The sequence below is a fragment of the Bombina bombina genome, chromosome 1 (genome assembly GCF_027579735.1).
Source record: "Bombina bombina isolate aBomBom1 chromosome 1, aBomBom1.pri, whole genome shotgun sequence".
NCBI lineage: Eukaryota > Metazoa > Chordata > Amphibia > Anura > Bombinatoridae > Bombina > Bombina bombina.
In genome coordinates this window covers 1,333,938,213-1,333,961,615 of record NC_069499.1, presented here as the reverse complement: position 1 = coordinate 1,333,961,615, position 23,403 = coordinate 1,333,938,213, and the positions used below count along the sequence as shown (strand labels likewise).

Here is a 23,403-nt window from a genome sequence, read left to right as displayed (position 1 = left end):
CTCATGGATCTTAGGAATATCTGCTAAGATCATCGACATCAGGGCAGGAATTAAGCTGTTTCTACTTGACGAATTCCCCCTGAGAAAAATATTACTCACTGGCACCATTTTAAAATAAACAGTTCTTGATTGAAGAAAATAAAACTAACACCTCACTTTACCTCTTCCTAGTACTAACAAAGAGAATGACTGGAGGTGGAGGGAAGGGAGAAGCTATATATACATCTCTGCTGTGGTGCTCTTTGCCACTTCCTGTCAACAGGAGGATAAATCCCACAAGTACGGATGAAATCCGTGGACTCGTCATATCTTTGTAAAAGAAAGTAAATTGGAAAGTTGTTTAAAATTACATGCCCTATTTAAATCATTAATTTTTTTTTTTTTTTTACTTTACTGTCCCTTTAATAAGGAAATTGGTCTGATATTTTCTACGTATGAGGGGTCTTTACCTGGTTTAGGGATAATTTAAACATGTGCTTCTAAGGTTTGGTTAGAAAAGGGGTTGGCATCAGATATTGAGTTAAAAAGGGTGAGTAAATTGGGGGATAGGGTGTCGATGTATCGTTTATAATAATAGTGAAGCAGTCTGGGTCAGGGGCTTTGTCCGTCGGTAGGTCTTTAATAACTCCTTGAATTTCCTCGAGCAAGAATGGGCTATCTAAAAGGTTCTGTTTTGGGATATTTTGTGAATATTAATGTTCGATAGGTATAGGTCTAGACTCTGGCGGGTGTGCAGTGTCTCCCGGATTGTCCGGTCATTTAGCGGGAGGTACTTCTGGGAGGTTATACAGTGTTTGGTAGTATGTCCAAAATGTTTCTGCGATTGCTGTGGTGTTATGTGTACCCCTTTTTTTATTACATTCAAAACAATCTTTCTACATAAATTATATTAATTGTAAATCCCAGTTTAATTCCATTTGTAGATTGATTCCAACAGTGAATAAATCCATAGACCACATTAGACAAGTGCTTTGTAGAACTTTTGTTTTTTATTAAATCTTTCCATTTTATCTGTACAGAAAAAAAAATGCACATAATGTTTGGAACGTCAGTAACATCTCAATATGACACTGCATGAACAGGAGAAATAATTATTGATTCTATACACAGAGGAAAGAACAATTTACAAAAAAAAAAATATATATATTTATTCCTTAAAAAGTAAAGAAAAAAAAAACAAAAGACAATTCAATGGATATTTCTTTTGACATCCTTTAACCCCCTTGTCTGGGAGAGGGTTATGCTCCAGTGTATGACTGTATGGCTGGAGTTTATTTTTTTTTTTAAACAGGGGTGGGGGAAATTTAATACTTTCTAATATTATAAAAAATTCTGCTATCCAAAGCACAAATTGCATAATTTTTTTTAATTATAATTGGAGCAATAAATATTAAAACAATGTTATTAGCTAATTTTAGATTATTTTGGCTAACATTTTAGCTGGGTGGTGCACCCAGTAAAAAGGACCAGGGAGAACACAGATACATACACACAGTCTGAGCTCTCTTACAATATTGTTACTTAAGTTCAAGAAAAAACAATTGTTGTGACAGGGAATGTCAGAAGGTCAAAGGAAGGCTTCAGATAGTGTGCCAGGAGATGATAAAAATATTTTCATTGAAATTTTTGTAGTCTTGAGTGGAGATCTTAAATGAGCAATCTCTTGTAGCTGACAAAAAGAAGAAAAACATTTTTTATAAAAAAAAAAAAAAAAAAGTGAATGATCGCATTAAACGTCTAAAAGAAGAATTTTAGATATGTGCATTCAGCAGTTTCATTCAATGCCAAATGAGGAAGAAGAAAGCCGCTCGCAGCATTCAACTCTGTGCAAATCCGGATCTTAGTGTGTTACAATTTCCCAAGAATAAATCCAGTACCGAAAAAGAGTCGAATGACACGAGCCGCCTTCCACATTTGGTAGTGAACAAAACTGCCAATTGAATACATACATTATATATGAACAACTCAGACAATTTTAGGAGTAGAAACTTTTGTCAGACTGTCTGGGGTCACTGTGTCCAACATACTGTTTAATATCACAGGAAACAACCCTACTTTATTCAATTCCCAGATATTAGGCACAATAAATTTTAAATTAGACTATTGAGGATATATTTACACAATGAATTCAGACTTCCAAAAAGTTAACCTATGCACCATTTTTTTTGTCTTTAACCCACTATTCTTAAAAACATATTTTACAATTAAAACCAATATTCTAGTAGAATATCCAGGATCAAAGGCATTAAAAGGGTATATAACTGGAGAAATCCAACAAAATTAATTATACAGTTGAAGTAAAATCAGCAGTTAAAACATAATTTATGCTTACCTGATAAATTTATTTCTCTTGTAGTGTATCCAGTCCACGGATCATCCATTACTTATGGGATATTCTCCTTCCCAACAGGAAGTTGCAAGAGGATCACCCACAGCAGAGCTGCTATATAGCTCCTCCCCTCACTGCCATATCCAGTCATTCGACCGAAAACAAACAGAGAAAGGAGAAACCATAGGGTGCAGTGGTGACTGTAGTTTAATTAAAATTTAGACCTGCCTTAAAAGGACAGGGCGGGCCGTGGACTGGATACACTACAAGATAAATAAATTTATCAGGTAAGCATAAATTATGTTTTCTCTTGTTAAGTGTATCCAGTCCACGGATCATCCATTACTTATGGGATACCAATACCAAAGCTAAAGTACACGGATGATGGGAGGGACAAGGCAGGATTAAGCGGAAGGAACCACTGCCTGAAGAACCTTTCTCCCAAAAACAGCCTCAGAAGAAGCAAAAGTATCAAATTTGTAAAAAGTGTGAAGCGAAGACCAAGTCGCGGCCTTGCAAATCTGTTCAACAGAGGCCTCATTTTTAAAGGCCCAGGTGGAAGCCCCAGCTCTAGTAGAATGAGCTGTAATCCTTTCAGGGGGCTGCTGTCCAGCAGTCTCATAGGCTAGGCGTATTATGCTCCGAAGCCAAAAGGAGAGAGAGGTTGCCGAAGCTTTTTGACCTCTCCTCTGTCCAGAGTAAACGACAAACAGGGTAGATGTTTGACGAAAATCTTTAGTAGCTTGTAAGTAAAACTTCAAGGCACGGACTACGTCCAGATTATGTTAAAGACGTTTCTTCTTTGAAGAAGGATTAGGACACAATGATGGAACAACAATCTCTTGATTGATATTCTTGTTAGAAACCACCTTAGGTAAAAACCCAGGTTTGGTACGCAGGACTACCTGATCTGCATGAAAAATCAGATAAGGAGAATCACATTGTAAGGCAAATAGCTCAGAGACTCTCCGAGCCGAGGAAATAGCCATCAAAAACAGAACTTTCCAAGATAAAAGTTTAATATCAATGGAATGAAGGGGTTCCAACGGAACTCCTTGAAGAACTTTAATAACCAAGTTTAAGCTCCACGGGGGAGCAACAGGTTTAAACACAGGCTTAATTCTAACCAAAGCCTGGCAAAATGCCTGGACGTCTGGAACCTCTGCCAGACGCTTGTGCAAAAGAATAGACAGAGCAGAAATCTGTCCCTTTAAGGAACTAGCTGATAATCCTTTGTCCAAGCCCTCTTGGAGAAAAGACAATATTCTAGGAATCCTAGCCTTACTCCATGAGTAATTCTTGGATTCACACCAATAAAGATATTTACTCCATATCTTGTGGTAGATTTTCCTGGTAACAGGCTTTCGTGCCTGTTTTAAAGTATCAAGGACTGACTCGGAGAAGCCAGGCTTTGATAGAATCAAGCGTTCAATCTCCATGCAGTCAGTCTCAGAGAAATTAGATTTGGATGATTGAAAGGACCTTGTATTAGAAGGTCCTGCCTCAGAGGCAGAGTCCATGGTGGAAGAGATGACATGTCCACTAGGTCTGCATACCAAGTCCTGCGTGGCCACGCAGGTGCTATCAGAATCACCGATGCTCTCTCCTGTTTGATTTTGGCAATCAGTCAAGGGAGCAGAGGAAACGGTGGAAACACATAAGCCAGGTTGAAGAACCAAGGCGCTGCTAGAGCATCTATCAGCGTCGCTTCTGGGTCCCTGGACCTGGATCCGTAACAAGGAAGCTTGGCGTTCTGGCGAGACGTCATGAGATCCAACTCTGGTTTGCCCCAACGATGAATCAACTGAGCAAACACCTCCGGATGGAGTTCCCACTCCCCCGGATGGAAAGTCTGATGACTTAGAAAATCCGCCTCCCAGTTCTCCACGCCTGGGATATGGATTGCTGACAGGTGGCAAGAGTGGTACTCTGCCCAGTGAATTATATTTGAGACTTCTAACATCGCTAGGGAACTCCTGGTTCCCCCTTGATGGTTGATGTAAGCCACAGTCGTGATGTTGTCCGACTGAAATCTGATGAACCTCAGTGTTGCTAACTGAGGCCAAGCCAGAAGAGCATTGAATATCGCTCTTAACTCCAGAATATTTATTGGAAGGAGTTTCTCCTCTCGAGTCCACGATCCCTGTGCCTTCAGGGAATTCCAGACTGCACCCCAACCTAGAAGGCTGGCATCTGTTACAATTGTCCAATCTGGCCTGCGAAAGGTCATACCCTTGGACAGGTGTACCCGAGACAACCACCAGAGAAGAGAATCTCTGGTCTCTTGATCCAGATTTAGCAGAGGGGACAAATCTGTGTAATCCCCATTCCACTGACTCAGCATGCATAATTGCAGCGGTCTGAGATGAAGGCGCGCAAATGGCACTATGTCCATTGCCGCTACCATTAAACCGATTACTTCCATACAATGAGCTACCGAAGGGCGCGGAATGGAGTGAAGAACACGGCAAGCATTTAGAAGTTTTGATAACCTGGACTCCATCAGGTAAATTTTCATTTCTACAGAATCTATAAGAGTCCCTAAGAAGGAGACTCTTGTGAGTGGGGATAGAGAACTCTTTTCCTCGTTCACTTTCCACCCGTGCGACCTCAGAAATGCCAGAACTATCTCTGTATGAGACTTGGCAACTTGAAAGCTTGACGCCTGTATCAGGATGTCGTCTAGACACGGAGCCACCGCTATGCCTCGCGGTCTTAGAACCGCCAGAAGTAAGCCCAGAACCTTTGTAAAGATTCTCGGGGCTGTAGCCAACCCGAAGGGAAGAGCTACAAATTGGTAATGCCTGTCTAGAAAGGCAAACCTTAGAAACCGATGATGATCTTTGTGAATCGGTATGTGAAGGTAGGCATCCTTTAAGTCCACTGTGGTCATGTACTGACCTTCTTGGATCATGGGTAGGATGGTCCGAATAGCTTCCATTTTGAAAGATGGAACTCTGAGGAATTTGTTTAAGATCTTTAGATCCAAAATTGGTCTGAAGGTTCCCTCTTTCTTGGGAACCACAAACAGATTTGAATAAAAACCCTGTCCTTGTTCCGTCCGCGGAACTGGATGGATCACTCCCATAACTAGGAGGTCTTGCACACAGCGTAGGAATGCCTCTTTCTTTATCTGATTTGCAGATAGCCTTGAAAGATGAAATCTCCCTTGTGGAGGGGAAGCTTTGAAGTCCAGAAGATATCCCTGAGATATGATCTCCAACGCCCAGGGATCCTGAACATCTCTTGCCCACGCCTGGGCAAAGAGAGAAAGTCTGCCCCCTACTAGATCCGTTGTCGGATAGGGGGCCGTTCCTTCATGCTGTCTTAGAGGCAGCAGCAGGCTTTCTGGCCTGCTTGCCTTTGTTCCAGGACTGGTTAGGTTTCCAGGCCTGCTTAGATTGAGGAAAGTTCCCTCTTGTTTTGAAGCGGAGGAAGTTGATGCTGCATCTGCCTTGAAATTTCGAAAGGCACGAAAATTAGACTGTTTGGCCTTTGCTTTGGCCCTGTCCTGAGGGAGGGTGTGACCCTTACCTCCAGTAATGTCAGCAATAATTTCCTTCAAACCAGGCCCGAATAAGGTCTGCCCCTTGAAAGGAATGTTGAGTAATTTAGACTTCAAAGTCACGTCAGCTGACCAGGATTTAAGCCATAGCGCCCTACGCGCTTGGATGGCGAATCCGGAATTCTTAGCCGTTAGTTTAGTCAAATGAACAATGGCATCAGAAACAAATGAGTTAGCTAGCTTAAGTGTTCTAAGCTTGTCAATAATTTCAGTCAAAGGAGCTGTATGGATGGCCTCTTCCAGGGCCTCAAACCAGAATGCCGCCGCGGCCGTGACAGGCGCAATGCATGCAAGGGGCTGTAAAATAAAACCTTGTTGAATAAACATTTTCTTAAGGTAACCCTCTAATTTTTTATCCATTGGATCTGAAAAAGCACAACTGTCCTCAACCGGGATAGTGGTACGCTTTGCTAAAGTAGAAACTGCTCCCTCCACCTTAGGGACCGTCTGCCATAAGTCCCGTGTAGTGGCGTCTATTGGAAACATTTTTCTAAATATAGGAGGTGGGGAAAAAGGCACACCCGGTCTATCCCACTCCTTGCTAATAATTTCTGTAAGCCTTTTAGGTATAGGAAAAACATCAGTACACACCGGTACCACATAGTATTTATCCAGCCTACACAATTTCTCTGGCACTGCAACTGTGTTACAGTCATTCAGGGCAGTTAATACCTCCCCAAGCAACACACGGAGGTTCTCAAGCTTAAATTTAAAATTAGAAATCTCTGAATCAGGATTCCCCCGAATCAGAGATGTCACCCACAGACTGAAGCTCTCCGTCCTCATGATCTGCATATTGTGACGCAGTATCAGACATGGCCCTTACAGCATCTGCGCGCTCTGTATTTCTCCTAACCCCAGAGCAATCGCGCTTGCCTCTTAATTCAGGCAACCTGGATAATACCTCTGACAGGGTATTATTCATGATTGCAGCCATGTCCTGCAAGGTAATCGCTATGGGCGTCCCTGATGTAATTGGCACCATATTAGCGTACATCCCCTGAGCGGGAGGCGAAGGGTCTGACACGTGGGGAGAGTTAGTCGGCATAACTTCCCCCTCGTCAGAATCTTCTGGTGATATTTCTTTTATAGATAAAGACTGATCTTTACTGTTTAAGGTGAAATCAATACATTTAGTACACATTCTCCTATGGGGCTCCACCATGGCTTTCAAACATAATGAACAAGTAGTTTCCTCTGTGTCAGACATGTTTAAACAGACTAGCAATGAGACTAGCAAGCTTGGAAAACACTTTAAACAAGTTTACAAGCAATATAAAAAACGTTACTGCACCTTTAAGAAACACAAATTTTGTCAAAATTTGAACTAACAGTGAAAAAAGGCAGTTACACTAACGAAATATTTACAGTGTATGTAACAAGTTAGCAGAGCATTGCATCCACTTGCAAATGGATGATTAACCCCTTAATACCCAAAAAATAATAAGACAAAAACGTTTTTTTTGTTTTTTCAAACAGTCACAACAACTGCCACAGCTCTACTGTGGCTTTTTACCTCCCTCAAAAACGACTTTGAAGCCTTTTGAGCCCTCCAGAGATGTCCTGGATCATGCAGGAAGAAGCTGGATGTCTGTGTCTGTAATTTTTGCTGTGCAAAAAAAAACCGCCAAAATAGGCCCCTCCCACTCATATTACAACAGTGGAAAGCCTAAGGAAACTGTTTTTAGGCCAAATTCAAGCCAGCCATGTGGAAAAAAACTAGGCCCCAATAAGTTTTATCACCAAATACATATAAAAACGATTAAACATGCCAGCAAACGTTTTATATTACATTTTTATAAGAGTATGCATCTCTATTAATAAGCCTGATACCAGTAGCTATCACTGCATTTAAGGCTTTACTTACATTAGTTCGGTATCAGCAGCATTTTCTAGCAAATTCCATACCTAGAAAAATATTAACTGCACATACCTTATTGCAGGAAAACCTGCACGCCATTCCCTCTCTGAAGTTACCTCACTCCTCAGAATATGTGAGAACAGCCATGGATCTTAGTTAATTCTGCTAAGATCATAGAAAACGCAGGCAGATTCTTCTTCTAAATACTGCCTGAGATAAACAGTACACTCCGGCACCATTTAAAAATAACAAACTTTTGATTGAAGAATAAACTAAGTATAAAACACCACACTCCTCTTACGACCTCCATCTTGGTTGAGGCTTGCAAGAGAATAACTGGATATGACAGTTAGGGGAGGAGCTATATAGCAGCTCTGCTGTGGGTGATCCTCTTGCAACTTCCTGTTGGGAAGGAGAATATCCCATAAGTAATGGATGATCCGTGGACTGGATACAATTAACAAGAGAAAAAGGGACTAAATACATTTCATGCACCTCCCTCTAATCATGGTTGCTGTTATTTTGGAAGCTAGGTTACACAGGTATCTGAAGGGGAGTTGCTGCAAATGTGCAAACAGACAAGCACTGGAATACAGTAACAATTAGATTTCAACATAGCAGCTCTGCTGACTAGAGGGAGGCAGGGATAAATGTTTTTAAAAAAAATGTATTTAGTGTTAAATGTCCCTTTAAGACTATAAAAGTCAGAAAACAACAGTTTCCCTGTTAACAGTGCCCATAGCAAAAGTTTACAATGTTGCACAATCCCGGATAATTAAACTACATTGGAGTTTTTAACTGTTCAGTACACAAAGCTAAAGTACATGATCAGTATAAGGATCTTCCATAACCATTACGATAATCTGTAACATCTACAAAATGTCCAGAAATGTAGAATTGTAAAGTCCAAATAAAATAACTAGTGTTTCAGCATACAAACAAGTATGTATTTGTAAGCATTGCTTCACCTTTCTACAGACTCACAACGGGGGCATAGCTAGAAAGCAGCATACAACATAGAATGTTGTTAAAGTAAACGATCTGCATGCCTATATGATTTGCAGTAATTTAAGTTCCTTTTTTCCCTTTTCACCAAACATTTTTATGGGAAGAATTAGATAAAATGTAAATACGGAATTTGCAAGGCAATTTGATTTCCATAAACTTTATAAGCATTTCAAATTCACGTATTTCTTCAAGTCTAAAATTACCCCTATATGCTAGGTGCAGTATAAGAAGTACAGATTTACAGACTGCCAGTACAGTATTATATGACCATAGTCTATTATTATACTGATGCTTGCTACTCAGAAGCTAATAAAGGTTAAAGGTACAAAGCATAGAACATATGTGAGAAAGTGAGAATGTTAATATTAACAGGAGTTTTGAAACAAGAGTGAAATAAAATGCAATTCAAAGCAAGGAAACACTCTGATATACAGCACAGATGAGAAAGCAATATAAAGTATGCACCCAGTTTAATTCTTACAAATATTAAGATTTCAATACCCCAAAAAAAAAAAAAAGAGGAAAAAAAATGATAATGGGTGCATTAAACCAGGGTTGTCCAGACTGTCCTCAACAACTGGTGACAAGCTAGGTTATCCCTGTGTGAGCAGAAGTGCATCTAACAGTGGCTCAGGCACTTATTACTCACACAGGAATATCCTTTAAAGGAAATAATACTCATATGCTAAATCACTTGAAACTGATGCAGTATAACTGTAAAAAGCTGACAGGAAAATATTACAAGAGCATCTCTATGTAAAAAAGGAAGATATTTTACCTTACAATTTCCTCATCTCAACAGAGTTAGTTCTGTGTAAAAAGTTATACTCAGCTGCTGCTCAGCTGCAGGTAAACAAAAATAAAAAAAATGAAGAAATGAACAGCAGCCAATCAGCATAAACAGTGCTGAGGTCATGAACTCTTTTACTGTGATCTCATGAGATTTGACTTAACTCATGAGATTTCATTGTAAACTTCCTTAAGCTGCATAGGGAAATAAGATGAGAGTGCACGTAAGCTCGTTCCTTCCACTGATCATACTGATTTGTTGCTTAGAAGTCCTTTACAATGAGATGTGGCTACTGAGGAATTTGAGGTAAAATATCTCATTTTTACATAGAGATGTTCAGGTGATATTTTCTAGTCAGCTTTTTACAGCTATACTGCATCACTTTCAAGTGTTTAAACATTTGGGTATTATGGCCCTTTAAGCCTGATCTGTCTCTTCAGCCCTTGAGGGACATTGGCCAACCCTTCTGTAGACCAAAGACCCTGCAACATCAAAACAGATCATGAGTTACCCACAAGATAAAATGTATTTTCAGTTGCAAATACTTAACTTCTTTTTATACATTTATTGGAGTGTGAAGCTTCTTGGATCTAAATAAAAATACTAGTGAATATATAGTTTATTTTAAATTTCACTACAAGACTGACTGGCCGTAAATTCATACAACATTTTTTTTTCTGATTGAGTTAAGAGATTAAAGTTCATATCTGGGAAATAATAGGTTACCCTACAGTCAAATACTTCACTTATCAGGGATCTCATAATAAAATATGGTGTCTTGGAAATCTTGCTTCACACAAGACAAAAAACAAAAACAATTATATTTAGCTCGGATCCTCTGAAACTAACAAGGCAGGGAATGTCAACCACAGATATTAATAGAAAAGTAGTAACATAATGCATTGCAACAAGGGCAGGACACCAGCATCACCTATGGACCGACTAGGAGATATGCGCAGGCCATAAATAACTATTTAAAATTGGAGTAATGGTCTGCATGGAACAAATAGGAACCATTTAAGTACATCTGTGCTTGTTTGATAAAAACTTGACACAAACAATTTCTCTTTTTGCAGCTAATCAAGGGCATTTAAAAAATATATTAGTTTTTTTTATCAATGGATGTCCTTATCAAACTATTGTTTTTCATTCACGTAGGCGTCCCTATTCACATGACCTTTTTCATGGGAAAACTAAACTAGCATGTTACTTGCTGCTCATTCATGTGCACAGTAGATGTCCCTCTAACCCCTTAATATACTGTTTTGGAAAATTCTTATACAGGTCAAATTAATTGAGCAAGGTTACTTTAAAATAAGGCAATCTGAACCCCCAGTAAACACAGTAGATCAGTTACCAATAAAGCATCAGTCTGTAATAAAATTTGGCAGCAAATTCTTTAAATTACTACTAAAATATAAGAGGCCAGCAACTCAGCAGCATATAAATTAGACAAATTAATAATAAAAAAAAATGTATGTAATAACAATCATTTGTAAAACACAGATTTGATAGTAAAGTTAAGCAAGAGTTAAGATTTAAGGGTGCAACACTTCCATTTAAAATAAACCATGTATGGAGATGGTAAAAATATTAGTGTTTTATGTTCTTTTTGGCTACATGGAAGACAACCATCAGAAAAGATGCCTGCCCTTCAGAAATGGAGCACTTGTGAAATGTAATGCTTAATTTAGATAATTTGGAAGAAGAAAGTAATGTTTAATTCAGGACATTTAACAGGAAAAAAAAAGGTTGTTGCACCATTAAAAATGCTTCATATTTGGAATCCGTGTGGTCAGACCCCTCTGATTTGTATGAAGATTCAAGGTACATTTTTGGGTCAGGCTGTCCATAAAGATAGCAAGGGAGAAGCTGAGTCAGTCAATGTTTTACTCCAGTTTAGCAGGTCATGAGCAAATTTAAATCCTCCTTTGCGGACTAAGCTCAGAAAGCATCTGGCAGTACTCAATCCTAAATGCAATTCCCAAAATCACTAGGAATGAGCACAATAGGTAGACCAGAGAAACATATCCCAGCTCCAAAAGGAAAGTACTTAAACAACAATGTCCCACACCCTTCCCAAAAACTGGAAAACAGAGCAACATGGCATTGTATAAGGGGGTGCTGTGCAGAGGGATCAAAGGCCATTTGAAGTATTGGGAGAGGAAGAGCTGGAGAATCTGTTGCTTGTTAAAGCAGCCATGTACTAGAGAAATGGACAAAGGAGCAGAGTTTGAATTAAGCAACACTGGGGACCCAGGTGTCTAGGGTGAAATTTAGGGAGATAAAAGAGGGGTTTCCATCAGCTTCTATAGCTCCCTCCAAATTCTGCTGCACTGGAAGGGTCAGAGAGGAGAAGGAAGATGGAATTGGGCTAGGCAGGAGAGCTGTACACTTGGTGACAGGCCTGCTCTCATTCCCCCAGGTCCCCCTGCTGATCACAGCGTTTGCTGAAGAGGAGATTCTTCTGCTCTACCTGTCTTTCATTTCACGTTTCACTTTCTTTGTTATGCGCCCACAAAGCAAACCTCCAAGGAACAGCACACACACTCCAACCATGATGACAGACAATATGTAGTTTTTGGACGGAGATGTCATGACTTGCATGGCTAGGTCAGAAAATCCCTCAGCTGGTGCTACCTGTGGAAAAAACACAAAGGAACACAATTTAAAATATGAACATGTGTGTAAATTTGACATTGTCCAATCATTCTTATTACCAGTACAATATAATTTTAGATAATTTAAAACACAAAAGTAAACTACAGAAGGAATCACTGCTGCAAGTAAAACAAATGATCCACAGATTAATGATTTAAATGTTTGAAAACGAAGTGCAGCTCCATACACTAACACTCAAAACAGGTACAGCAAGTAGTGAATTCGGTTTTAAATGGACATAAAACCAAATTTTGTTCACTTTCGATTCGGAAAAGCTTCCAATTTACTTCTGCTAATACCTAGGTAGGTAGCTGGATAACTATAAGGTAGCAGTTTTGCAAGAATGCTTCAGACTAATAGATGGCAGCAGTTTGTGCACAATATAACAATTGTTAAAAACATTCTTGCAAAACTACTGCCCATACAGTGCTGATGGTATGTGCACAATCTTGAGCCTAGCTACCTGCTATTCAGCAAAGGATACATAGAACCAATATACATTTTTTAATAGTATGCTCGGAGTCATGAAATAAAAATGTCAGTAACATTTAGGTTTTGTGCTGCCCTAGGTACTCAATTCTGCTGCCCCCCCCCAAGATTTTAGGTCTTTTTTGGATATAATATTCTTTAGTTATTTTTTAATGGCATTTCCAAAGTAAATGTTCAAGTGCATGCATGTGTGTATATGGGGAGTGTGTATATGGGGAGTGTGTGTAGTGCAGTGTGTGCATGTAGTGCAGTATATACTCAGTGTGAAATATAAATTTTAAATTTTTATTTTGTATGCCCTTGCTAAAGGAATATTCCTTTAAGTGTGTCCCATATTAAGGCTTTGACTATAGCTAACACGATGTAACACAAGCGGTCACGATCGCATATTGCCTAACGCCCTGCTGGGTCACCATGACGACGCGCAGATACACGCGCATACGTCATCAACTTATGTAAATTAGCCATGCGCTATGCTAATGAGCAGTACGGGCGCCGGAGCTGCTTCTCTGGGCGCCTAATACAATCTAGTGGCCCGTTCTTTTAGCTACGTTTTTGTTTATGCAACGATCTGTCCTACCGAAGATTTGGAGCCTAATCTGACCTTAAAACACAATATATACAGACATATTATAAAGTAATACATAAGGTAAGAGTGATAATGCTGCTTTAAGGGTTTACAGTACGAGTCCCTAAATATGATTGAATAGAGATCAGCTGCAGATACATTATCACCTAGTGGGAACGGCATATCATAAACGTTAATATGAACTCACAGTTCAACACAATAAGAGGGTTACACAGTGCTACTCTGATGTAATGACTAATACATGTATAACCGATGTGACTATATGTAATGCACTGCTGTACTGCCATATATGTCTATATATCACATATGAAGGTCTAATTTACACCAATATGAAATGTTTTGGCAGTCATATATCTCTTATCTAATTAATCCATTTATGTATGTACTGGAACACATGGATGTTTAGCTTTACATTTAGTAATATGCACTTTTTGTGGCTCATGCATTTATTGTACTACCTATACAACTTTGAAGCTTTTATGAATTATCCTAGGAATTGTTTGATTAGTAGTATGGTAACACTGAGGGGGTTAGGGGTTATCACTATGACAACCCCAGTTTTGGCGCAATTCACAGTTAATTTGGTGGTGGGTGGGGCTCAATAGGTTTATAAGACACAGTGTTTAGTTGCATGTTTTGTATTGGTCTGAGGAAGGAGCCTGCGTGCTCCGAAACGTTACCTAATTAAAGAGATTTTTTACATAAATCCAGTGAGTGCAGTCCTATGTTGCAGATTACTATGAATACTTACTGATCTGGCACCCTGGTTGGCGACTATTGGACATTGAGAGTGCAGATACACATGGAGGATATAGTGCAGTATATATATATATATATATATATATATATATATATATATATGTGTGTGTGTGTATAGTGAGACTCAAAGTGCTGACCCCCCAAAATCTGCCGCCCAAGGCGAGTGCTTTGTTTGTCCAGGCCAAGAAATGCCCCTGAAAAATATGTTCCATGTCCCTTTAGATTATAATATGGTGATGCCCATTACTTTATGGAGACTAAAACTTTACACTTATTTCTTCCATGATTTAAAAAAAAAAAACACACAAAAAACAAAAACAAAAGGCATATGTCTGTAGCCACCAATTACTAGCTAGCTCCCAGGAGTGAATTGCAGCTCTAAAGGTCACTAATTATGCACTTACAGGAGTTAAACACACATTTACATGCAAGCAACAGTGAAACAATAAAATGCTGTGATATTACATTTTTTTGCACTTCTAGGTGTCAAGGAGGTAGTAAAAAAACTTGAGACCCTTTTTTCTTTTTCTTAAAAAGCTAGTGTGCGACCTGCTCACACCAGCTATATTCTATATAGTGAGGGCCCACTCACTTTGGCTGCATAACTCCACATATCCAGTCGATCTTGTAGCCGTTTCTTGCATTCAGGCTGTAGACGTACCATCTTATCTTGCAAAGCTTCTATCAAACAGGACATCTCTGCAATATAAGAAAGTTTTCTAAACTTGCTAAGAAGAACATGAATTTCTACATAATACAAAATGATCATTGTAATAAAATAGATGTACAAAAGGTAATAAAAAATCATCATGCCAATATCATTGCTAAGGTAATAAAAAATCATCATGCCAATATCATTGCTAAATTCATCAGTATATTTACATGATTGTTTCTCATTGTCCTTACCTATTTTAACCCCCTAAAAGTAGCGAGATTGCGCTATTTCTGCATGCCCCATGAGTGTGGAGGTGCAAAAATAGACGGGCAGAGTTACCGATACAGAAAGGGAGGCGGGACCGTTACGCTATGGAAAAAAGGTACTGATGCAGTGGGAAGAAGGGAGGGGGGAGGAGGTGGAAGGATGGAGAGGGGGCTTCTATATACTGGAAAAGGGGATAAGAGGGTGGGAAAGTGATCAGGGAGGGGGATGTTTAAAGAGGGGGGGGGGCAGCTACACTACAGAAAAAAAAAGGTTTTTTTTTTTAAAAAAAAAAAAAAGGAAAAATAAAAACGATAGCAAACTGGGTACTGGCAGACAGCTGCCAGTACCTAAGAAGGCGGTTAATAGGTAGAGGGGTTGAGGATCATTGAAGTTGGGGGGGATCCTTCACTGCAGAAAATAGAAAAAAATATATATATATTTTCATACTGGCAAACTTTCTGCCAGTACTTAAGATGGGGGTGACCATTAGGGGGTGGGGGAGGAAAGAGAGCTGTTTGAGAGGAGTCAGGTGATCAGGGTGTGGGAAGTTTCAGGTGGGAGTGCAATCTCTACTCTTAAGCTAAAATTAACCTTACAAGCTACCTAATTAACCCCATTCACTGCTAGGAATAATAAACGCGTGGTGCGCAGCTTCAATTAGTGGCCTAATTACCAAAAAGCAATTTCAAAGCCATATATGTCTGCTATTTCTGAACAAAGGGGATCCCAGAGAAGCGTTTACACGATTACACAAGCGGTTTGTAAATAATTTCAGTAAGAAACTTAAGTTAATGAAAAAGTTAACTTTTTTTTTTATTTGATCGAATTTGGCAGTGAAATGGTGGCATGAAATACCAAAATGGGCCTAGATCAATACTTCAGGTTGTCTACTAAAAAACCCCCATAATTTATGTAAGAACTTACCTGATAAATTCATTTCATATTGGCAAGAGTCCATGAGCTAGAGACGTATGGGATATACAATCCTACCAGGAGGGGCAAAGTTTCCCAAACCTAAAAATGCCTATAAATACACCTCCCACCACACCCACAATTCAGTTTAACAAATAGCCAAGTAGTGGGGTGATAAAAATAAGGAGTAAAAAAGCATACAAAAAGAGGAACTGGAAATAAAATTGTGCTTTTATACAAAAATCATAACCATCACAAAAAGGGTAGGCCTCATGGACTCTTGCCAATATGAAATAAATTAATCAGGTAAGTTCTTACATAAATTAGGTTCTATTTCATGTAATTGGCAAGAGTCCATGAGCTAGTGACGTATGGGATAGAAATACCCAATATGTGGAAGACCACAGAAGAGTCACTAGAAAGGGAGGGATAAAACAGCTATTTCCACTGAAGAAATTAAATCCACAAAAAATAAGTCTCATAAATTTCAGGATTTTTTTTTAAAAGTTTTCTTAAAAATTAAAAAAACTTAAATCATAGCTGCCTGAATAACTTTTCTACCAAAGACTGCTTCAGAAGAAGCAAATACATAAAAATTGTAAAATTTTGTAAATGTATGCAAAGAAGACCAAGTTACTGCTTTGCAAATCTGATCAACCAAAGCTTCATTCTTAAAAGCCCAAGAAGTGGCGACTGATCTAGTAGAATGAGCTGTAATTCTCTGAGGCAGAGATTGCCCTGCCTCCAAATAAGCCTTGTGAATCAAAAGCTTTAACCAAGATGCCAAAGAAATGGCAGAGGCTTTCTGACCTTTCCTAGGACCAGGAAAAAAAACAACAAATAGACTAGAAGTCTTCCTGAAATCTTTAGTAGCTTCGACATAATATTTCAAAGACTCCAAGGAGGAGAAATTGATTTAACAACAGGCTTGATATGAACAAAAGCCTGAACGAAACAGTGAATATCAGGAAGTTTAGCAATCTTTCTATGAAATAAAAAACAAAGAGCAGAGATTTGTCCCTTCAAGGTACTTGCAGAAAAACCTTTATCCAAACCATCCTGAAGAAATTGTAAAATTCTAGGAATCCTAAAAGAATGCCAAGAGAATTTATGAGAAAAACACCATGAAATATAGATTTTCCAAACTCTATAATAAATCTTCCTTGAAACAGACTTACGAGCCGGCAACATAGTATTGATCACTGAGTCAGAGAAACCTCTATGACCAAGTACTAAGCGTTCAATTTCCATACCTTCAAATTTAGCGATTTGAGATCCTGATGGAAAAAAACGGCCCTTGAGACAGGTCTGGCTTTAAAGAAAGTGGCCAAGGTTGGCAACTGGACATCCGGACAAGATCCGCATAATAAAACCTGTGAGGCCATGCTGGTGCTATCGGAAACACATGCGATTGTTCCAATATGATCTTGGAGACCACTCTTGGAAGAACTAGAGGCGGAAAAATGTAAGCAGGTTGGTAAAACCAAGGAACTGCTAACGCATCCACCATCTCCGCCTGAGGATCCCTGGACCTGGAAAGGTACCTGGGAAGCTTCTTGTTTAGATGGAAAGCCATCAGATCTATTTCAGGGATACTCCCCATCTGTACAATCTAACAAAATACATCTGGATGGAAAGCCACTCCCCTGGATGTAAAGACTGACGACTGAGATGATCTGCTTCCCAATTGTCTACACCTGGGATATGTATAGCAGAAATTAGACAGGAGTTGGATTCCGCCCAAGAAAGTATCAGAGATACTTCTTTCATCGCTAAAGGACTGCGAGTCCCCCCTTGATGATTGACATATGCCACAGTTGTGATATTGTCTGTCTGAAAACGAATGAATGATTCTCACTTTAACAGAGGCCAAGCCTGAAGAGCCCTGAAAATAGCACGGAGTTCCAAAATATTGATTGGTAACCTCGCTCTTGAGGATTCCAAACTCCTTGTGCTGTCAGAGACCCCCAAACAGCTCCCCAACCTGTGAGACTTGCATCTGTTGAAATCACAGTCCAGGAAGGACGAACAAAAAGGCCCCTTGAAGAAGCCGATGATGCTCCAACCACCAGGACAGAGAGAGTTGAATGTTGGGATTTAAGTATATCAACTGTGATATCCGAGTATAATCCCTGCACCATTGATTCAGCATGCAAAGCTGCAGAGGTCTCATATGAAAACGAGTAAAGGGGATCGCGTCCGATGCTGCAGTCTTGAGACCTAAAACTTCCATGCACATAGCCACTGAAGGGAATGATCGAGACTGAAGGTTTCGACAGGCAGAAACCAATTTCATTCGTCTCTTGTCTGTTAAAGACAGAGTCATGGACACTGAATCTATCTGGAAACCTAAAAAGGTGACCCTTGTCTGAGGAATCAAGAAACTCTTTGGTAAATTGATCCTCCAACCAGGTCTTGAAGAAACAACACTAGTTGATTTGTGTGAGATTCTGCTAAAAACATAATTTATGCTTACCTGATAAATTTGTTTCTCTTGTGGTGAATCCAGTCCACGGATCATTCATTACTTGTGGGATATTCTCCTTCCCAACAGGAAGTTGCAAGAGGATCACCCACAGCAGAGCTGCTATATAGCTCCTCCCCTAACTGCCATATCCAGTTATTCGACCGAAAACAAGCAGAGAAAGGAGAAACCATAGGGTGCAGTGGTGACTGTAGTTTAAATTAAAAAAACAGAATTTATGCTTACCTGATAAATTACTTTCTCCAACGGTGTGTCCGGTCCACGGCGTCATCCTTACTTGTGGGATATTCTCTTCCCCAACAGTAAATGGCAAAGAGTCCCAGCAAAGCTGGTCACATGATCCCTCCTAGGCTCCGCCCACCCCAGTCATTCGACCGACGGACAGGAGGAAATATATATAGGAGAAATCATATGATACCGTGGTGACTGTAGTTAGAGAAAATAATTCATCAGACCTGATTAAAAAAAAACAGGGCGGGCCGTGGACCGGACACACCGTTGGAGAAAGTAATTTATCAGGTAAGCATAAATTCTGTTTTCTCCAACATAGGTGTGTCCGGTCCACGGCGTCATCCTTACTTGTGGGAACCAATACCAAAGCTTTAGGACACGGATGAAGGGAGGGAGCAAATCAGGTCACCTAAACGGAAGGCACCACAGCTTGCAGAACCTTTCTCCCAAAAATAGCCTCCGAAGAAGCAAAAGTATCAAATTTGTAAAATTTGGCAAAAGTGTGCAGTGAAGACCAAGTCGCTGCCTTACATATCTGGTCAACAGAAGCCTCGTTCTTGAAGGCCCATGTGGAAGCCACAGCCCTAGTGGAGTGAGCTGTGATTCTTTCAGGAGGCTGCCGTCCGGCAGTCTCATAAGCCAATCGGATAATGCTTTTAAGCCAAAAGGAAAGAGAGGTAGAAGTCGCTTTTTGACCTCTCCTTTTACCAGAATAAACAACAAACAAGGAAGATGTTTGCCTGAAATCTTTAGTAGCCTCTAAATAGAATTTTAGAGCACGGACTACGTCCAAATTGTGTAACAAACGTTCTTTCTTTGAAACTGGATTCGGACACAAAGAAGGTACAACTATATCCTGGTTAATATTTTTGTTGGAAACAACTTTCGGAAGAAAACCAGGCTTAGTACGCAAAACCACCTTATCTGCATGGAACACCAGATAGGGCGGAGAACACTGCAGAGCAGATAACTCAGAAACTCTTCTAGCAGAAGAAATTGCAACCAAAAACAAAACTTTCCAAGATAATAACTTAATATCTACGGAATGTAAGGGTTCAAACGGAACCCCTTGAAGAACTGAAAGAACTAGATTTAGACTCCAGGGAGGAGTCAAAGGTCTGTAAACAGGCTTGATTCTAACCAGAGCCTGAACAAATGCTTGAACATCTGGCACAGCTGCCAGCCTTTTGTGAAGTAAAACAGATAAAGCAGAGATCTGTCCCTTCAGAGAACTTGCAGATAATCCTTTCTCCAAACCTTCTTGTAGAAAGGATAGAATCTTAGGAATTTTTATCTTGTTCCATGGGAATCCTTTAGATTCACACCAACAGATATATTTTTTCCATATTTTATGGTAAATTTTTCTAGTTACAGGCTTTCTAGCCTGAATCAGAGTATCTATTACAGAATCTGAAAACCCACGCTTTGATAAAATCAAGCGTTCAATCTCCAAGCCGTCAGTTGGAGGGAAACCAGATTCGGATGTTCGAATGGACCTTGAACAAGAAGGTCCTGTCTCAAAGGTAGCTTCCATGGTGGAGCCGATGACATATTCACCAGGTCTGCATACCAAGTCCTGCGTGGCCACGCAGGAGCTATCAAGATCACCGAAGCCCTCTCCTGATTGATCCTGGCTACCAGCCTGGGAATGAGAGGAAACGGTGGGAATACATAAGCTAGGTTGAGGGTCCAAGGTGCTACTAGTGCATCTACTAGAGTCGCCTTGGGATCCCTGGATCTGGACCCGTAGCAAGGAACCTTGAAATTCTGACGAGACGCCATCAGATCCATGTCTGGAATGCCCCATAATCGAGTTATTTGGGCAAAGATTTCCGGATGGAGTTCCCACTCCCCCGGATGGAATGTCTGACGACTCAGAAAATCCGCTTCCCAATTTTCCACTCCTGGGATGTGGATTGCAGACAAGTGGCAGGAGTGATCCTCCGCCCATTGAATTATTTTGGTCACTTCTTCCATCGCCAGGGAACTCCTTGTTCCCCCCTGATGATTGATATATGCAACAGTCGTCATGTTGTCTGATTGAAACCTTATGAATTTGGCCTTTGCTAGTTGAGGCCAAGCTTTGAGAGCATTGAATATCGCTCTCAGTTCCAGAATGTTTATCGGGAGAAGAGATTCTTCCCGAGACCATAGACCCTGAGCTTTCAGGGGTTCCCAGACCGCGCCCCAGCCCACCAGACTGGCGTCGGTCGTGACAATGACCCACTCTGGTCTGCGGAAGCTCATTCCCTGTGACAGATTGTCCAGGGTCAGCCACCAACGGAGTGAATCTCTGGTCTTTTGATCTACTTGAATCGTCAGAGACAAGTCTGTATAATCCCCATTCCACTGTCTGAGCATGCACAGTTGTAATGGTCTTAGATGAATTCGTGCAAAAGGAACTATGTCCATTGCTGCAACCATCAATCCTATGACTTCCATGCACTGCGCTATGGAAGGACGAAGAACAGAATGAAGTACTTGACAAGAGCTTAGAATTTTTGATTTTCTGACCTCTGTCAGAAAAATCCTCATTTCTAAGGAATCTATTATTGTTCCCAAGAAGGGAACTCTTGTTGACGGGGACAGAGAACTTTTTTCTTTGTTCACCTTCCATCCGTGAGATCTGAGAAAGGCTAGGACGATGTCCGTATGAGCCTTTGCTTTTGACAAAGACGACGCTTGAATCAGGATGTCGTCCAAGTAAGGTACTACTGCAATGCCCCTTGGTCTTAGAACCGCTAGAAGGGACCCTAGTACCTTTGTGAAAATCCTTGGAGCAGTGGCTAATCCGAATGGAAGTGCCACAAACTGGTAATGCTTGTCCAGAAAAGCGAACCTTAGGAACTGATGATGTTCCTTGTGGATAGGAATATGTAGGTACGCATCCTTTAAATCCACGGTAGTCATAAATTGATTTTCCTGGATAGTAGGTAGGATCGTTCGAATAGTTTCCATTTTGAACGATGGAACCTTGAGAAATTTGTTTAGGATCTTGAGATCCAAAATTGGTCTGAATGTTCCCTCTTTTTTGGGAACTATGAACAGGTTGGAATAAAAACCCATCCCTTGTTCTCTTATTGGAACTGGATGAATCACTCCCATCTTTAACAGGTCTTCTACACAATGTAAGAATGCCTGTCTTTTTATTTGGATTGAAGATAATTGAGACCTGTGGAACCTTCCCCTTGGGGGTAGTTCCTTGAATTCCAGGAGATAACCTTGAGAAACTATTTCTAGCGCCCAAGGATCCTGAACATCTCTTGCCCAAGCCTGAGCAAAGAGAGAAAGTCTGCCCCCCCACCAGATCCGGTCCCGGATCGGGGGCCATCCCTTCATGCTGTTTTGGTAGCAGTGGTAGGCTTCTTGGCCTGCTTACCCTTGTTCCAGCCTTGCATTGGTCTCCAGGCTGGTTTGGGTTGTGAAGTATTACCCTCTTGCTTAGAGGATGTAGAATTAGAGGCTGGTCCGTTTCTGCGAAAGGGACGAAAATTAGGCTTATTTTTAGCCTTAAAAGACCTATCCTGTGGGAGGGCGTGGCCCTTTCCCCCAGTGATGTCTGAAATAATCTCTTTCAAATCAGGTCCAAATAATGTTTTACCCTTGAAAGGGATGTTAAGCAATTTTGTCTTGGAAGACACATCCGCTGACCAAGACTTTAGCCAAAGCGCTCTACGCGCCACGATAGCAAACCCTGAATTTTTCGTAGCTAATCTAACTAATTGCAAAGCGGCATCTAAAATAAAAGAGTTAGCCAATTTAAGTGCTTGAACTCTGTCCATAACCTCCTCATACGAAGATTCTTTATTGAGCGACTTTTCTAGTTCCTCGAACCAGAAACACGCTGCCGTAGTGACAGGAACAATGCATGAAATTGGTTGTAGAAGGTAACCTTGCTGAACAAAAATCTTTTTAAGCAAACCCTCTAATTTTTTATCCATAGGATCTTTGAAAGCACAACTATCTTTGATAGGAATAGTAGTGCGTTTGTTTAGAGTAGAAACCGCCCCCTCGACCTTGGGGACTGTCTGCCATAAGTCCTTTCTGGGGTCGACTATAGGAAATAATTTCTTAAATATAGGGGGGGGAACAAAAGGTATGCCGGGCCTTTCCCACTCTTTATTTACTATGTCCGCCACCCGTTTGGGTATAGGAAAAGCGTTGGGGGGCACCGGAACCTCTAGGAACTTGTCCATCTTACATAATTTCTCTGGAATGACCAAACTGAATCTGAAATTTCTCCCTCAGACAAAACCTCCCTCATGGCCCCTTCAGATTGGTGTGAGGGTATGTCAGAACAGTTATCATCAGCGTCCTCTTGCTCTACAGTGTTTAAAACAGAGCAATCGCGCTTTCTCTGATAAGTAGGCATTTTGGATAAAATGTTTGCTATAGAGTTATCCATTACAGCCGTTAATTGTTGCATGGTAATAAGAATTGGCGCACTAGATGTACTAGGGTCCTCTTGTGTGGGCAAAACTGGTGTAGACACAGAAGGGGATGATGTAGTATCATGTTTACTCCCCTCATTTGAGGAATCATCTTGGGCAATATCATTATCTGTGGCATTGCTGTCCCTACTTTGTTTGGACACTATGGCACAATTATCACAAATTTAAATGGGGAGACACCTTGGCTTTCATACATATAGAACATAGCTTATCTGATGGTACAGACATGTTAAACAGGCTTAAACTTGTCAACAAAGCACAAAAAACGTTTTAAAATAAAACCGTTACTGTCACTTTAAATTTCAAACTGAAAACACTTTATTACTGAATATGTGAAAAAGTATGAAGGAA

The 23,403-nt window shown here is 40.3% G+C and overlaps 1 protein-coding gene across 1 annotated transcript in view; it reads right to left on the bottom strand.

The window, feature by feature from the left end:
- Window positions 1-970: 970 nt before the first annotated feature.
- Window positions 971-23,403, bottom strand: part of GLG1 (golgi glycoprotein 1) — a 447,209-nt gene continuing 424,776 nt past the window's right edge. The window contains exons 16-18 of the mRNA XM_053719464.1: window positions 14,644-14,750; window positions 12,030-12,193; window positions 971-1,669 (exon numbers count right to left, since the gene is read on the bottom strand). Of these exons, the coding sequence (XP_053575439.1) occupies window positions 1,648-1,669; window positions 12,030-12,193; window positions 14,644-14,750 (293 nt within the window). The 3' untranslated portion in view covers window positions 971-1,647. The remainder of the gene's footprint in view (window positions 1,670-12,029; window positions 12,194-14,643; window positions 14,751-23,403) is intronic.